This window comes from Chrysemys picta, chromosome 8, assembly GCF_011386835.1.
Source record: "Chrysemys picta bellii isolate R12L10 chromosome 8, ASM1138683v2, whole genome shotgun sequence".
In the NCBI taxonomy this organism is placed as follows: Eukaryota; Metazoa; Chordata; order Testudines; family Emydidae; genus Chrysemys; species Chrysemys picta.
Genome location: NC_088798.1, coordinates 55,286,188 through 55,300,554, shown reverse-complemented (window position 1 = coordinate 55,300,554; position 14,367 = coordinate 55,286,188). Strand labels below are relative to the sequence as shown.

Here is a 14,367-nt window from a genome sequence, read left to right as displayed (position 1 = left end):
GGTCGGCTTCAGAGTCTGAAGAGGCTGAAGGGGAGGACCAAGGCAATGCCGATGGTCCTTGGGCAACCGTGAGGTGCTGCGAGGTGCGGGCTGGGGACCGGTGCTAAGAGGATCAGGATAGTGAGCGGTACCGGCTATCCCAAAACCTGGACCACCCGAGCATATGCAGTGCCAGGGAAGTGGCTGGTACCGTGCTTCGGTGCCGAGCTACCGATGGCGATGTGGAGCGGTGCCGGGTCCCCGGTGGCGGTGCAGAGGTCGCGTCTTCATCTGGTGCCGTAACCTCATGTGGAGTTGTCGGTTCCGGGGAGTGGTGCTGCGGTGAGCTCGAACGGGAGCGGTGCCGTGAGCGGTGCCGGATCGGTGACCTTGAGCGGCGCACTATTGCCGATTTCTCTCTGGACAACACCTGCCTGGGCGGTGCCAGAGGCTTCTTCCTGCATGGGAGTGGATTAGGTGCCGACAGTTCAATGAGGTCCTTTGCAGCCTCAAATGTGTCAGGTGTAGAGGGGGGTTCCAAGACCTCCTCTACACATTGGTCCACGCTGAAGACTCTGGGCACCAGACTCAACGGTGCCTGAGGCGCTGGAGTCAATGGTGCTGGCTCCTGGTGGAAACCAGAGTCCTGTCTCTGAGTGGTAGGAGCCTCTCTGAGTGTCTTGGTCGCTCTTTGAGGGGAACGTCCTCTTTCCCCTTTCTTATGGCTCTTGGCCGGTGCCGGGGAGCTTGAGCGATGCCGGGGCTGGTTGGCTCATTTCGGTGCCGGAGATTTACAGTGCCTGGGATCTCTAGAGCCCGGTGCTGAATCGTGCACTGATGCCAGGGCACTTCTCACCGAGGAGCTCGGGCCCAGTACCAGGTGGTCTGGGGCTGCTGGTTGTAACGTGGCCTTCATGAGCAGCTGCTTAAGATGAAAGTCTCATTCTTTCTTAGTGCATAGCTTAAAGGCCTTGCAAATTTTTCAGCACTCAGTCTGGTGTGCCTCCCCCATACACCTAAGGCAGGAGTCGTGGGGGTCGCTGTTGGGCATAGATTTGAGGCAGGTATGCAAGCTTTAAACTCCTGGGCTTGTGGCATGCCTTGCAGCCCAAGGCTGGTGCCTGGAACTAAATCCCAGTCACCTCTAACTAAAACTGTACCTAAGTAACTTATAAACTATATAAGAACAACTGTCTAACTGGTAAAAACTGAATTGCTAAGGGATCACTTGCAAGCGAGAGAGCACGTTCCAACGCCGTCACGAATGGTAAGAAGGAACTGGGGGGGGGGCTGGCAGGGTCCTATATACAGTGCCATAAGAGTGCCACTCTAGGGGGCTCTTCTGCCATCCCCATGGGAGCTGCTAAGGGGAAAAGTTTCCGATGTCTGTGAAAGCAACGTGCACACACCTAATTGGAATGGACATGAACAAGCACTCAAAGAAGAATATCCATTATCTTCCTGATCTAAGACATTCTGCCTTTTCCAATCTCTCCCACTATCCTTCTATTTCTCCATCCCACGGGACTAATCTCTTCATGGATGAGGGGCCATTTATCTCATTATTTTCAAAATCCTCATACAGTCAAAGCACCTTAATAGGGCATGTCTTCACTGCAGAGATAACATGGGTGACTGGAACCTGGCTTAGCCTAGACAGGGTGTGAGCACTGCAGCCACATGACAAAGCACACTTTGTTACTGTGTTCTCACTGCTGTTGCACTTCTCTCTGTGTGTTGCTAGGACTTCTGGAATCATATCCTACGGTTCTTTGTGCTGCAGTAAGCAGAGCTGCTCTACGATTATTCCCCAGTAAGTTGTGGGAGAACTTGTCTGTCCTTCTGGGCCCACGTGGGAGGGTTTGGAGGACTATCAGCACTGCAGTAATTTAGCCTGACTCCTCACCGCAAAGTGGGCAGAGGAGCATGGGCTAAAAGCACCACTGAACTTGGGAAACGAACTTCCTTTGCGGATGGGAGGAGAGGCTAATGGCCCCATGGAACAAGAGCTGTTGAGCAATGGGTGACCACAGTGATGATCTGGAAGTAAAAACTAGTTCCCAGAAGCATCTTGATCATGTAAACTGCCTTTGGGTGGTGAGCCTGGGGTTATCTAGAGTACCCAGCCTGGCACTTAGTATTGTGACTTCATAATATGATACACTGTATCCACATAACATTATTCTATGCAAGTACACAGCACTGTGCTGCCTGAGGAGCTATCCTTCATAACCTGGACACGCTTTAGTTTATAACATGCTGGGGTACCGGGAAACGCTCTTTTTCCTACACCCTCCATATTTTTACCCTCCTAGAATGGTAGCATGTCCTTTTGAAGAAGGGATTCCTGTCTTAAACCTACCGGGACTCACAGCCTTTTACAGTCAGACAAAGATTCCCAGGGACTATTCATCCTTGGCACAGACTGTGAAGCAATCACTTACTTTTCTTCCTTCTCATCAAAGTGCTCGCCCATGTTCCTGATGAACTTCAGTAGGTCTGTGACATAGTTTTCATACTGTTTCTTCTTGTTCTTGTTCTGGTTCTTCTTGTTGTTGTTGAAGGGGTTCAACATGCTGTCCAGAACCAATTTGTCAATCTGAAATAAACACTCTGGATTATTCCATCCCATTCACACATCACAAAATACAGCCTCCCCTAGCTGCAGCAGTCTCACTCTGCAGAAATATCATGCACACAAATTTCTCATCGATGAAGCAATATTTTATGGCACTTATATTAAAATGTATGCTTAACAGCATACAAAATTTCTATGGTTTTATCTGGTTTTTGCTATCTGCATGCAAAAGGAAAAATAGATTAAAAAAACAGAAAGTCTACTCTTCACATGCATATAACTCAAACATGGCTCTCCAGCTCTCCAAAAAAGAAATATTAATAAGTTGAGATCAAATATGTGATGTTTCATCACAACTCAGAAAGGAAATTATAAGAAAGCCGGGAACAATTCGGAGGACAATTTAAAAGGAAAAGAACTTCTCAGTCTGTAGGAGAGCATTTGCTGCTGGCGAACAATATAATAACGGTACATATATGTTATATGCATGTGCAGTAGGAAACTCCAAAAACCTTCACTTGTGTTTTTATGACTAAGGGCTGCATCTCTGGTATTTTCACATCTGTAATGGAAATGAGAAGCATGTCTGAACATGCCAAAATCCCTGCTTTCTCCAGATGCTAGGAAGGGTGCCCCACTCTAGTGCAGAGGGCACTGGGGCAATTCATTTCAGGAAGATCCCAAGAAGAGGGTATATGCAGTGGGAGAAGTCTAAGTCTCCCCCTTTCCTTGCACATTGACACTGACCCATGCTGCAGAGCACTGTGATACCAGGCCCTTTAAGTTATAGGGTTGAGTCAATGTTGTCTTGGTTTAAGGCAGACCAAGTATTAACCTTTCTGGAGGAGTTCTAGCTATCAGAAAACGTTTTGCCATCTGTGCCCAGTATGGTGTGTGGCCTTTTCTCTGGGATGCAGGCCTTGCTGCACACATTCAGGCCTTTGGTACCGTGACGACAGACTGTGTTAATGCACTTTGCATGTGACTACATCTAGAGACCACTTGGAAAATGCAGCTGCTTGTTCAGCAGAACATGCCAACAGCACGTAATACCAGGGTTCTGCAAGTTTCACGGGTTGCCTGAGAGTTTCCAGGTGGTGTCAAGGTGCTAATTTTAGCCTTTAAAGTTACAAATAAATTAGAGAGATCTCCCATGCAAGACTTACCATGCCAGAGCACCCCCTCTCGGTGCAGCGTGGCCTTGCAGCAGCTCTGTCTCAGCTTCCCCACCGTGCTCTTCAGCCTACTCCAGCCTTAGCTATGACTAGGCCCACCGGCCAAGCCCCCTTAGAGAATTCGACCCCTTTGGGGTAAGAGTCCTTTAGGCAAAGGACAACTTAAAACAAAGGAATCTTCAGCCCAGCTGGGCTCAACCTCCAGCCCCCTTCCTTGCAGGCGGGCCCCAACTGCAATAGGGCTGTCTCAATGCCTACAATGGTTACTTTGGCCCTGGTCAACCCAACAATACAGTCCAGGCCAACCCTGCTATAAAGGGCTCTGGCCAGCTACAGTCCTCAGACAGCTCCTGGCCCTCAACCAGGCTTCTTGCCCTCAGGTAGGAGCAGCCTGTCCACTCTTCTCCCCAGACAGCCCTCAACTGCTGGGCTTTCCTCCTTTCAAGACCAACACCCAGGGCTAATTGAACAGGGCTGACTGGCCCAGGCCTCTTGGCCCTTAAAGGGGCAGACCGCCCTCTCACATCTCCTCGGTCCCCAGCAGAGCCACTCCAGTTGGAATACCCGGATTTAAACAGAAGAGAGCTGATGGCAGGCCATTCACCATAAAGGCCCTGGATCTGGAATTTGATTCTTCACTGGGTTCGCCAGGGTGTGGACTTGTTAATCTTCTGGACACAACACATCTCTTTCCCAAATGCCCTTCTCTTTGCACAGGCATTTGGGGAAAAGCAGGGCTGAGAGATAAAAGGGCATGATTATTATTATGGCTGTCATCTTGATTTAGCGCTAGATCTTCAGGGGTGTCTGAGTTCTACTGGGTGAGAGGGACAAAGGTGGTTTTGTATCACCTTTCCACTCTCATAGTTGTGACACTATTTGGAAAGGTCCATATGGACTACCATACTGTCCGAGGATCCCCAGACCTCAGAGTACCCTGGCCATCCTCATTTCCACTCCAGCAATGCTCCCTACCCCATGGGGGCTAGGTAGGGTGACCAGATCGCAAGAGTGAAATATCAGGACACATTGGGCGAGCGGGGCGGGGGGAGGGGGAGAGGACGACAATGACAGACACGTGCACAGAGCCATGAGAGGGGACCCTAGGAAGTTGCGAGAGGGGGCCCTAGGAAGCTGTGAGACGGGTTGTACAGCCCCTGCTGCAGCCTGCACCACAAGCCATAGGGCAAGGACACCTATTGAATTCAATGAGAATTTTGCATGTGAATTGATGTACCTAGTTCTGAGATTATAAAGCCAGAAGGGATCCGGTGATCACCTGGTCTCACCGCCTGTATAGCACAGACATAGAACTTTCCCAAAATAATTCCTAGAGGATAGCTTTTAGAAAAAGCTTTTAGAAAAACACCATGACCCTTAGTATATTGTTAATCATTAATTACTCTCACCATTGAAAAGGTATGCCTTATATCCAGTCTGAATTAGCTGATAGCTATACAGTTATCCTCTAAAAATCCACCAGAGGAGGGCACAAAACACAAGTTGGACAGTGAATTACAAAAGTGCCAAATATTATTATTAGACCTGCAATACTTTTCACAATGAACATCAGCAGGGGATAAACTGGGAGTTTAAGAATATTTGGAAAACAATTTTAGAATAACATTCAGTGCTGTGGTTTAAAAGAAAAAAAACCTGTTAAAACTCATAACTTAGCAGTATTCAGTGTTTGAAAAAAAAAAACTTTTAGGAGCTATGGGATACAAGTTAAGAATGTTGAAACAGGAAGATATTATGCTTAGTTACCACTTGGGCAAGGCGGCGTGCTATGTAATACTTGCAAGATTTCACTGTAATGTTTTACAATATATAGCAGTGCAATGCTGATTCCATTGATATTGTTGAGCAATTCATGCTGATTTTATTTCAGCCCACATCTTAATAGTTTTGAATACTGTAGATCACAATTTTCAGCTCAGTTGGTCCGAACATACAGAGCTTTAAAACTGCTATGCTCTAAACTGTATATTAACTACAATTTTATAAACCTGCATGTCAGAGAACTGTGTGCCATTACTACTAGACAAAAGTGGCACAAGGCAATTCAGTGTGAATCACAGAAATGTAGGACTGGAAGGGACATCAACAGGTCATCTAGTCAAACCCCTGCACTGAGGCAGGACTGAGTAATAACAACACTAGACCATCCTTGACAAGTGTTTGTCTAACCTCTTAAAAAACTCCAATGACTGCTATTCCATAACCTCTCTAGATAATTTGTCCAGTGCTTAACTACTTTTACAGTTCGGAAATTTTTCCTAATGTCTAACCTAAATCTCCCTTGCTACAATTTAAGCCCATTGCTTCTTTTTCCTGCATGTCCTGAGTGGGACGGGGGTGAGTCCAGCCAGTGGGATTGGGGGGGAGGGAGGTCGAGGAAGTCGGTGGGTGTGTGGGGATGGACCAGGGGAAGCAGGGTGGAGGGATTGAGCGGGACAGGACTGGGATTGGGGGAGTCAGGGGGGCTGAGGGGGATGGGACAGGACTGGGATGGGTGGAGTAGGGTAGGGGCTGAGGGGAGCATGAATGGGACAGGGTAGAGAGCTGTGTAGAGTGGGGCTGGGCTGGGGAGGGTCGGGGGGTTGGGGAGAGGGACAGGCTCTGGAGGGGATGAGACAGAGGGGAGCAGGACTGGAATGGGGGGAAGTTGAGGGGGTGGGACAGCAGGGGGAGCGATGGGGGTGGGATGACGGGAGAGGCTGAAGAAGAGATTTGGGGTAGGGCAGGGACTGAGGGCAGTGGGTTCAGGGTGGGAGGTACAGGGGGGACTGCGGGGGGAGGCAGAGGGAACAGGTTCAGGGGGACTGAGGGCAGTGGAATGAGGGTGGGGGGCACAGGGGGGACTGCAGGGGAGGCTGAGGAACAGGGTCAGGGTGGGGGCTGAGGCAGTGGGGCTGAGGGGAGCCCCCCCAGAGGGACCTGCCAGGAGGCCAAGTGAGCCCAGCAGTGCTTACTTGGAGCGGCTCCCAGGAAGCATCCAGCAGGCAGGTCCCTCCCAGTCCCTCTGGCCCCTTCCTAGGGTCGGGTTGGGTCGAGGGGAGGGGGGCAGGGGCGGGAGGGCTCTCTGCCCGGCGACCGCTGCCCACTGCCGGAGTCTACAAGCCCCGCCCCGCTGCAGCACGCAGGGGAGCGAGGCTGCCTTGCTGCCTCTCTGTGTGCCCAGGGCAGGGCTGTGCTCTGCAGGCTCCTGCTGGCCAGGCGGTGGGCCCCATGGGCTGGCGCTGCCGCGCCGGGAGCTCAGCTGCGCGCTACCCTAGGGCCCAGGGAGAAAAGGTGAGTGGCGCCGGCGGCGCCGGCTTGCTGCGGTCCCCCTCTGGGTGACCAGACGTCCTGACCAATGTAAGGTCGGGACACAGGACAAATCCCCTAAAATCGGGACTGTACCGATAATATCGGGACGTCTGGTCACCCTAGGGCTAGGAACAACTGTCAGAGCTGACTACATTGTTTTTATGACACCTGGATATTTCTATGTCCAAGAGGAATCCTCAGTTATTCCATTAGGGCAGCCCTCCATCCCGTGTACACCACGGAAGAGTCTGAAGGGGACAGAACTGGGGCAGAGGATCTGGGTGGTACACTGTCCAGCTGTGGTTTTTTACTGTGCTGAAACTGTGAGGCACATGGGCCTAGGATGGATGCCTATGTTAGTCTTTGTATATTATTTCGTTAAATAAGTGAAAGCTCTCTAAAGGCTTGTCTATATTAGAAAGTTTTGTCACTTTAACTATATTAGTATAATTAAAGCAGCAACCTACCCCCTACCGTGGACAGTTATATCCATAGAAAAGTGCCTTGTATCAGTACAGCTTATTCTGGTTCTGGAAGCAAAATAGGCTGTACCTGTATAAGACACCTTTATACTGATGTAACTGTGTCCACATTAGGGCTCATACCAGTACAAATACATCAGCTAAAATAACAGCCCTAGCCGACAGTTATTTACCCAGATACAACTTTTAAGTGTAAACCAGGTCTAAGATTCTTCTGTACTGCACTCATAGCCATTGTTGTCAAGCACCTTCCAAGCTCAAATGCTTTTTAACAAGTTCCCTCTTTTTTCCTCCCTTTGCACACCCTCACAGCTGCAGTCCAACACAGGGCAAATTACTCTAACCACCTTCTCCATTTAAAAGGCTTGTCACAACTTAAGCAGCGAGTCGCTAAGGCGATGTCTACAAACCACTCTCTGGAAGCTCCGGGTACACCACTCCAGCAGACAGTGATGGTAGTTTTTAAATCTCCTAGATTTGGTTAGATTTTGCCTCCATGTTGTCTGGATAGGGATGGAGTGACACTTCCAGTTAAGGTTTAAAATGGGGCCTGTAAGTCCTATAAGAAAGCTTTCCCCTTGCGCATCCACAGCAAAACAGCTTACCTGCTCAGTCCACTGCTGCAAAGGGTGCTCATCACAATTCAAAGCTTTCAGAATCTCACTCTCATTGTTGTGATGCTTGGTGTTGCGTGTTTTGATATCGCTCTCATTCCCAACGTCTCTCAGGAACCTGTACCTGCTGTGGAATCAAAGGCACACTGGGGATATCCTGCTGCACTGCACAGAATGGGACAGCTTGTAAATCTGCTGTCTGAGGGTGTGTAATTTTCATTCATGGTACTTACGTCTGCTTGCTCCAGAAAAAGGGATGTTGGATCAAGTCTCTCAGCAGGTTCTCAACTGGGCTTCCTTCATCAGGGAAGACCAGACTTTCCCTAAGGTCTGCAATCTCCACATAGTCTTGCACATCCTCTGAACAATTAACATCCAAATTGTGTCTATCATTTTCCTCAAAGGGGACCTTACCCACTGTTACAACATACAGGACCAGCCTTCTGAGCGCCTGAGTATGAGAACAAATGGCTGTTTCATTCCAGGGCACACAACCTCCCACCAAAGAGAAACAGAGACAGAGAAACTATCTTCTGAAATCAGCACTCTGAGTGTGTGTATGCATGTGTGTACGTGTATGGCTGCAATTACTTCATGAAGTGTTTGTATTAGAGAGCCCACCACACTGAAAGCATAGAGCAAAATCAGGAAGTGACTTCCAGGAGTCAGAGAAAATCTTCGTTCCTAATCACTCTCACTTCCTTGTACTGTGGTCTCTTGTGCTATCAGAATTTCCAGAAACCAAGCTGTTATACAATTCCTTTTGAATATGCAGGAAGATCAGCTGATTCGCCCCAAGAAAGCAAAGAAAATAAATGAATAGAAAGAAGGAAGCAAAAGACAAAGGGTGTGAGGGGTAATCGGAAACATAATATTGGTTTAATGGAAAGTTACCTTCAGGTCTTTGATTATAACATCATCCTTCTGTCCTTCACTCAATCTTTTGCTCTTATCAAAATCTGCTAAGCGAACTTTACCAGCAGCATCTGACAAAATAACAGGAATAGTTAAGCCTGTTGTTTGTCTGTGTGTTATGCTCCTTTTCTCTGGTACCTAGTTGAATTATTCGCATGACCCCAGAATTCTCTGGTAGATTATTCAGTGGGATGACCTGATCTCTCAGTAGGAGGGCAAAACTAATGTGATACTTATGGCTGCTGTACTACATGAGCAATAATGCACACACACCCTCTCTGTGCATAAAGATCTCTACATTGTGACATATACGGTCAGCTCTATAATGCCTCGCTTTCTCAACTATGAGCAATAGGAGAATAGAATAAGAATGATAAGAGCACACAAGCTAACCTATCAAAATATTACATGGGTGTAGATCCTGATGGCCAAATCCAAACATGTGTAGTTCTTGAACTGCCTCAAAGAGTGTCTTAAGAACACCCTTGCAATTCACTTCATTCTCTGATGCACTCAGGTGTTCTTCAAGGTTTTTCTCACAGAGCGAGAGGCACAAGTACAGGCAGGGTTTCTTTTCCTCAGCACCAAAAAGTTTTACTAAATGGTTGCTAGTCAGACATTGTTCAAGGCACATTTTCTCTTGTTTAGCAATTTCTGTGCCAATGCAGAATATTTTCACAGCCACCTCTTTCCCATCATAGAGTCCCAGGTAGATGCCCCCTTGGGAAGTTCTCTGAATCCTGAAATCATTATGTTGGAGGATTTTAAGTTTTCCAATCATAGGACGATACATGTTGTAGAGAACCTTCAGCTGCTCTCCCCAGCGTTTGCTGGTGGGTTCCCAATCTTGAGGTTGACTTGGACCAGCCTTGGCGCCGTACTGGCGAAGAAGATCTGCCATTTTCTTATTGTATTTCCTATTGACAATCCCAATAAGGTCCCCAAGGTCAGTCCTTGCCCCCCTTTCACACAGTAGCTTTGCTATTTCATAATCGTTTTTCTCTACAGCGATCATCAGTGCTGTTTTGCCCTCTCTGTCAGCGTCATTGATGTCAACTTCATTCTTCTCCAATAAAGCTTTCACCAAATCCAGACTTCGCATCTCGACTGCCAGGATGAGGGTAGTTTTCCCATGTTCATCTCTTCTGTTCACATCAACACCACAATCCAGCAGGAAAAGAACTATCGGGAGAATTGACTCCTTTGTCTTGTTATCACTTGGAAGGAAGGCATGGATTAAAGCATTCCTGTCCTGGTTGTCACAGATGTTAATGTCAGCCTTCATCTCACTGACAAGAAAGTTTACGACTGAGAGGTGGCCCTCCCTGGCAGCATCCATCAGGGCTGTTGCCCCCCCTTTATTCAGTGTCCTTTTCTCCTCGTTAACCACCCTCCGCAAATTCACATCTGCCCCATTACTGTACAAGAATCTTAAGGCCTCCTCATTCCCATACCAAGCAGCCTCCATAAAAGCTGTGAAACCATTGTCATCATACTCATTGATTTCTGATCCCTTAGACAGGAAGAGCTCTAAAAGTCTCACATTTCCCACTATCCCTGCTACAAGAAAGGGAGTGGCACCGTTTTTCTTCCTAGCACACGGATCAGCACCCTTCTCCAGCAGAAGATCAACGATCTCTTCCTGATCACCCCGTACAGCGTTGTGCAGAGGTGTCCAACCACCTTCTACCTTGGAATTAACATCTGCTCCTTCCTCCAACAGCTGCCGGACTGTCTCTAGTGAATGGTTTTGGACAGCATAGTTTAGCAGAGAGGGTTTGTCTGCTGCTGTTTCATTTCTGGAGGTCAATACCTCCTCCTGGCTGTTACCAGTGGCCTCCATGACTGTTAAGATAAGTGGCTGTGCTCTTGTTCTGTGTCCCTTTCAAATGGAGATTTTTCAATAGAATGTACTTCCTGGGCTCTCCTTTAAGATGGAAGGCACGGATTGGTCAGTCCTTTGTTGTCGGCACATGAATGGAGTTTTGCTCATGAAGTATACCAGCACTATCCGGCTCCAAGGGCTCCATGCTTCACATATTCCACCTTATTAGCAAAGAGAGAAAACAAACCTATGTATTGACTCTTAAGACTTTACAATTGTGCTTGATAGGCGATAGCTAAAGCTACATTTTAGTCATGGGTATTTTTAGTAAAAGTCATGGGCAGACCATGGGCAGTAAACAAAAATTCACGTCCCGTGACCTGTGCATGATTTGTACAATACCTTTGACTAAATCTTGGGAGTGATGCGGGTGCTCATGAGGGGGTTGCAACTGCTCGTGAGGCGGACGTCCCGGGGGGCACAGCAGGTGCTGGAGTGGGGGGCTGTGGAGGTTCAGGGGAGCAGCAGGTGCTCGGGGGTGGCCCGGCAGGTGCAGCGGATGCATGGGGAGGGCCTGCAAGTGCTTGGTGGGGCTGGTACGGGGGCGCACTATGGGTGCTGGAGGGTGGCACGGGAGGGCGCCGCAAGTGCTCGGGTGAGAGCAGCCCGGGACCCCCACTGGTGCTGGGGGGCTGAGAGGGGTTGGCAGGACTGGCAGTCTCCCTACCTGGCTTCTCGGAAGCAGCAACATGTCCCTTCCCAAGCTCCTAGCTCCGAGCGCTGCCAGCTCCGCAGCTCCGATTGGCCGGGAACCACAGCCAATGGGAACTGCGGGGGTGGTGCCTGCGAGCAGAGGCAACACACTGAGCTAGGAGTTGAGGGAGGGACACGTTACTGCTTCTTGGGAGCTCCCCCCCCCGAAGGAAAATGCTGTCCAGAGCCCTCACCCCCTCCCATGCCCAACCCCCAGCCCTGAGGCCCACCTCCTCCATCCAAACTCCTCCTGTTGCTACTGGGTGGGGAGAGGCGGTGGCCTGAGACTGCCCCAGCAGCAGCCATTGCAATGGGCCCAAGGGCTGCCTGACCAGGAGCCAGTTGCACCGGCCACTGCAGAAGTCACGGAGGTCATGGAAAGTCACGTAGCTGTGACTTCCGTGACAAACTTGCAGCTTTAGTGATAGTCTATTGATCTGTAAGAGACAGGACGGTGAAGGTTACACCACATGGCTTTCAGAGCCACAAGTGATTGGGGGGGGGGGAGGGAAAGGGGGATTATATCAGTTTTCCTCTGGGTCCACATGCAACAGCCCCTGCTAATTTGGTTCTGAGTTTCTTATCAGTACAGATTGACAATCATAATGAATTGGTAGGGGTGGGAAAAGTGGTTTGTACCTTTAAGCAAGTGCACGGTACTTTTGGGTGTGCTTATCAGTGGGGAGAAGACACCCCAGGAAGGGTGTTTGTAATCTGATTTACTCTGTCATTAGATATTGTTGAGGGTACTTGGGTTATATAAATATGGCTGTGTATTCTGCAATTCTGAAGCTGCTTGAGTTCCTACAGAATTACTCTCTGTACAGAAGAGTGCAGGAGATTCCAATCTTTTAATTTTCAAAAAACATGACTCTGTCATCATGACTGTGAAGATAACCTTTCGAATATGATCTGAACAGAAGCTGATCTTAACTGAATGTTGACTCTGGAACATAATGAGGAAATTTAATTATTCACTGCCAGTAAGTGTTTTAGAAAGATCCAGCTACTGTGCTTCTCTTAACTTTTACATTTTCCAGATGCTGTTGCAGAAGTTTCAGTTCACTACAGAAGTTAGCACTATAGTGCCACAGAAACCATGGGTCTTGCTGTGAAATTTAGGTTAAACTTGCTGCACAATACACATGACCTTCATTATATGTACCAAACACTTAATGCATCACTTGCCCCATAACCTCAGCCGTGCAGAACACAACGTCATCCACAGCCTCAGAAACAACTCTGACATTATAATAAAAAAAGCTGACAAAGGAGGTGCTGTAGTCATCATGAATAGGTCAGAGTATGACCAAGAGGCTGTTAGGCAACTCTCTGACACCACATTCTACAGGCCATTATCCTCTGATCCCACTGAGGGTTACCAAAAGAAACTGCACCATCTGCTCAAGAAACTCCCTGAAGAAGCACAAGAACAAATCCACACAGACACACCCCTAGAGCCCCAACCAGGGGTATTCTATCTGCTACCCAAGATCCATAAACCTGAAAATCCTGGACGTCCTATCATCTCAGGCATTGGCACCCTGACAGCAGGATTGTCTGGCTATGTAGACTCTCTCCTCAGGCCCAATGCTACCAGCACTCCCAGCTATCTTTGAGACACCACTGACTTCCTGAGGAAACTACAATCCATTGGTGATCTTCCAGAAAACACCATCCTGGCCACTATGGATGTAGAAGCCCTCTACACCAACATTCCACACAAAGATGGACTACAAGCCTTCAGGAACAGTATTCCCGATAATGTCACGGCAAACCTAGTGGCTGAGCTTTGTGACTTTGGGTACATCTTCACTACCCGCCGTATCGGCGGGTAGCAATCGATTTATCCGGGATCGATATATCGCGTCTCGTTAAGAAGCGATATATCGATCCCCGAACGCGCTCACCATCGACTCCGGAACTCCACCAGAGTGAGCGGCGGTAGCGCAGTCGATGGGGGAGCCGCAGTCATCGATCCCGCGTTGTGTGGACCCCAGGTAATTCAATCTAAGATACTTCGACTTCAGCTACGCTATTCGCGTAGCTGAAGTTGTGTATCTTAGATCGATCCCCCCCCAGTGTAGACCAGCCCTTTGTCCTTACCCACAACCATTTCAGATTTGGGGACAACATATACCTTCGAGTCAGCGGCACTGCTATGGGTACCCACATGGTCCCACAGTATGCCAACATTTTTATGGCTGACTTAGAACAACGCTTCCTCAGCTCTTGTCCGCTAACGCCCCTACTCTACTTGCGTTACATTGACGACATCTTCATCATCTGGACCCATGGAAAAGAAGCCCTTGAGGAATTCCACCAGGATTTCAACAATTTCCACCCCACCAGCAACCTCAGTCTGGACCAGTCCACACAAGAGATCCACTTCCTGGACACTACAATGCAAATAAGCCATGGTCACATAAACACCACCCTATACCGGAAACCTACTGACCACTAGACTTACCTACATGTTTCCAGCTTTCATCCAGACCACATCACAGGATCCATTGTCTACAGCCAAGCCCTAAGATACAACCACATTTGCTCCAATCCTTCAGAAAGAGACAAACACCTACAGGATCTCTATCAAGCATTCTTAAAACTACAATACCCACCTAGGGAAGTGAAGAAACAGATTGACAGAGCCAGAAGGGTACCCAAAAGTCACCTACTACGCCCAACAAAGAAAGTAACAGAACGCCACCAGCCATCAACTACAGCCCCCAGC

The 14,367-nt window shown here is 48.5% G+C and overlaps 2 protein-coding genes across 4 annotated transcripts in view; both read right to left on the bottom strand.

Moving 5' to 3' along the window:
• The window catches only part of LOC103305973 (2-5A-dependent ribonuclease-like), a 41,291-nt gene that overhangs the window by 11,029 nt on the left and 15,895 nt on the right, over positions 1-14,367 (bottom strand). For all 3 annotated transcript variants that reach the window (XM_065554491.1, XM_065554492.1, XM_065554493.1), the window contains 5 exons: positions 9,449-11,101; positions 9,035-9,126; positions 8,374-8,591; positions 8,132-8,267; positions 2,424-2,578 (listed from right to left, as the gene is read on the bottom strand). In XM_065554491.1, the coding sequence (XP_065410563.1) occupies positions 2,424-2,578; positions 8,132-8,267; positions 8,374-8,591; positions 9,035-9,126; positions 9,449-10,898 (2,051 nt within the window). In that variant the 5' untranslated portion in view covers positions 10,899-11,101. The remainder of the gene's footprint in view (positions 1-2,423; positions 2,579-8,131; positions 8,268-8,373; positions 8,592-9,034; positions 9,127-9,448; positions 11,102-14,367) is intronic.
• The window catches only part of LOC101946660 (2-5A-dependent ribonuclease-like), a 66,024-nt gene that overhangs the window by 35,830 nt on the left and 15,827 nt on the right, over positions 1-14,367 (bottom strand). The gene's annotated exons all lie outside the window — the stretch shown is intronic.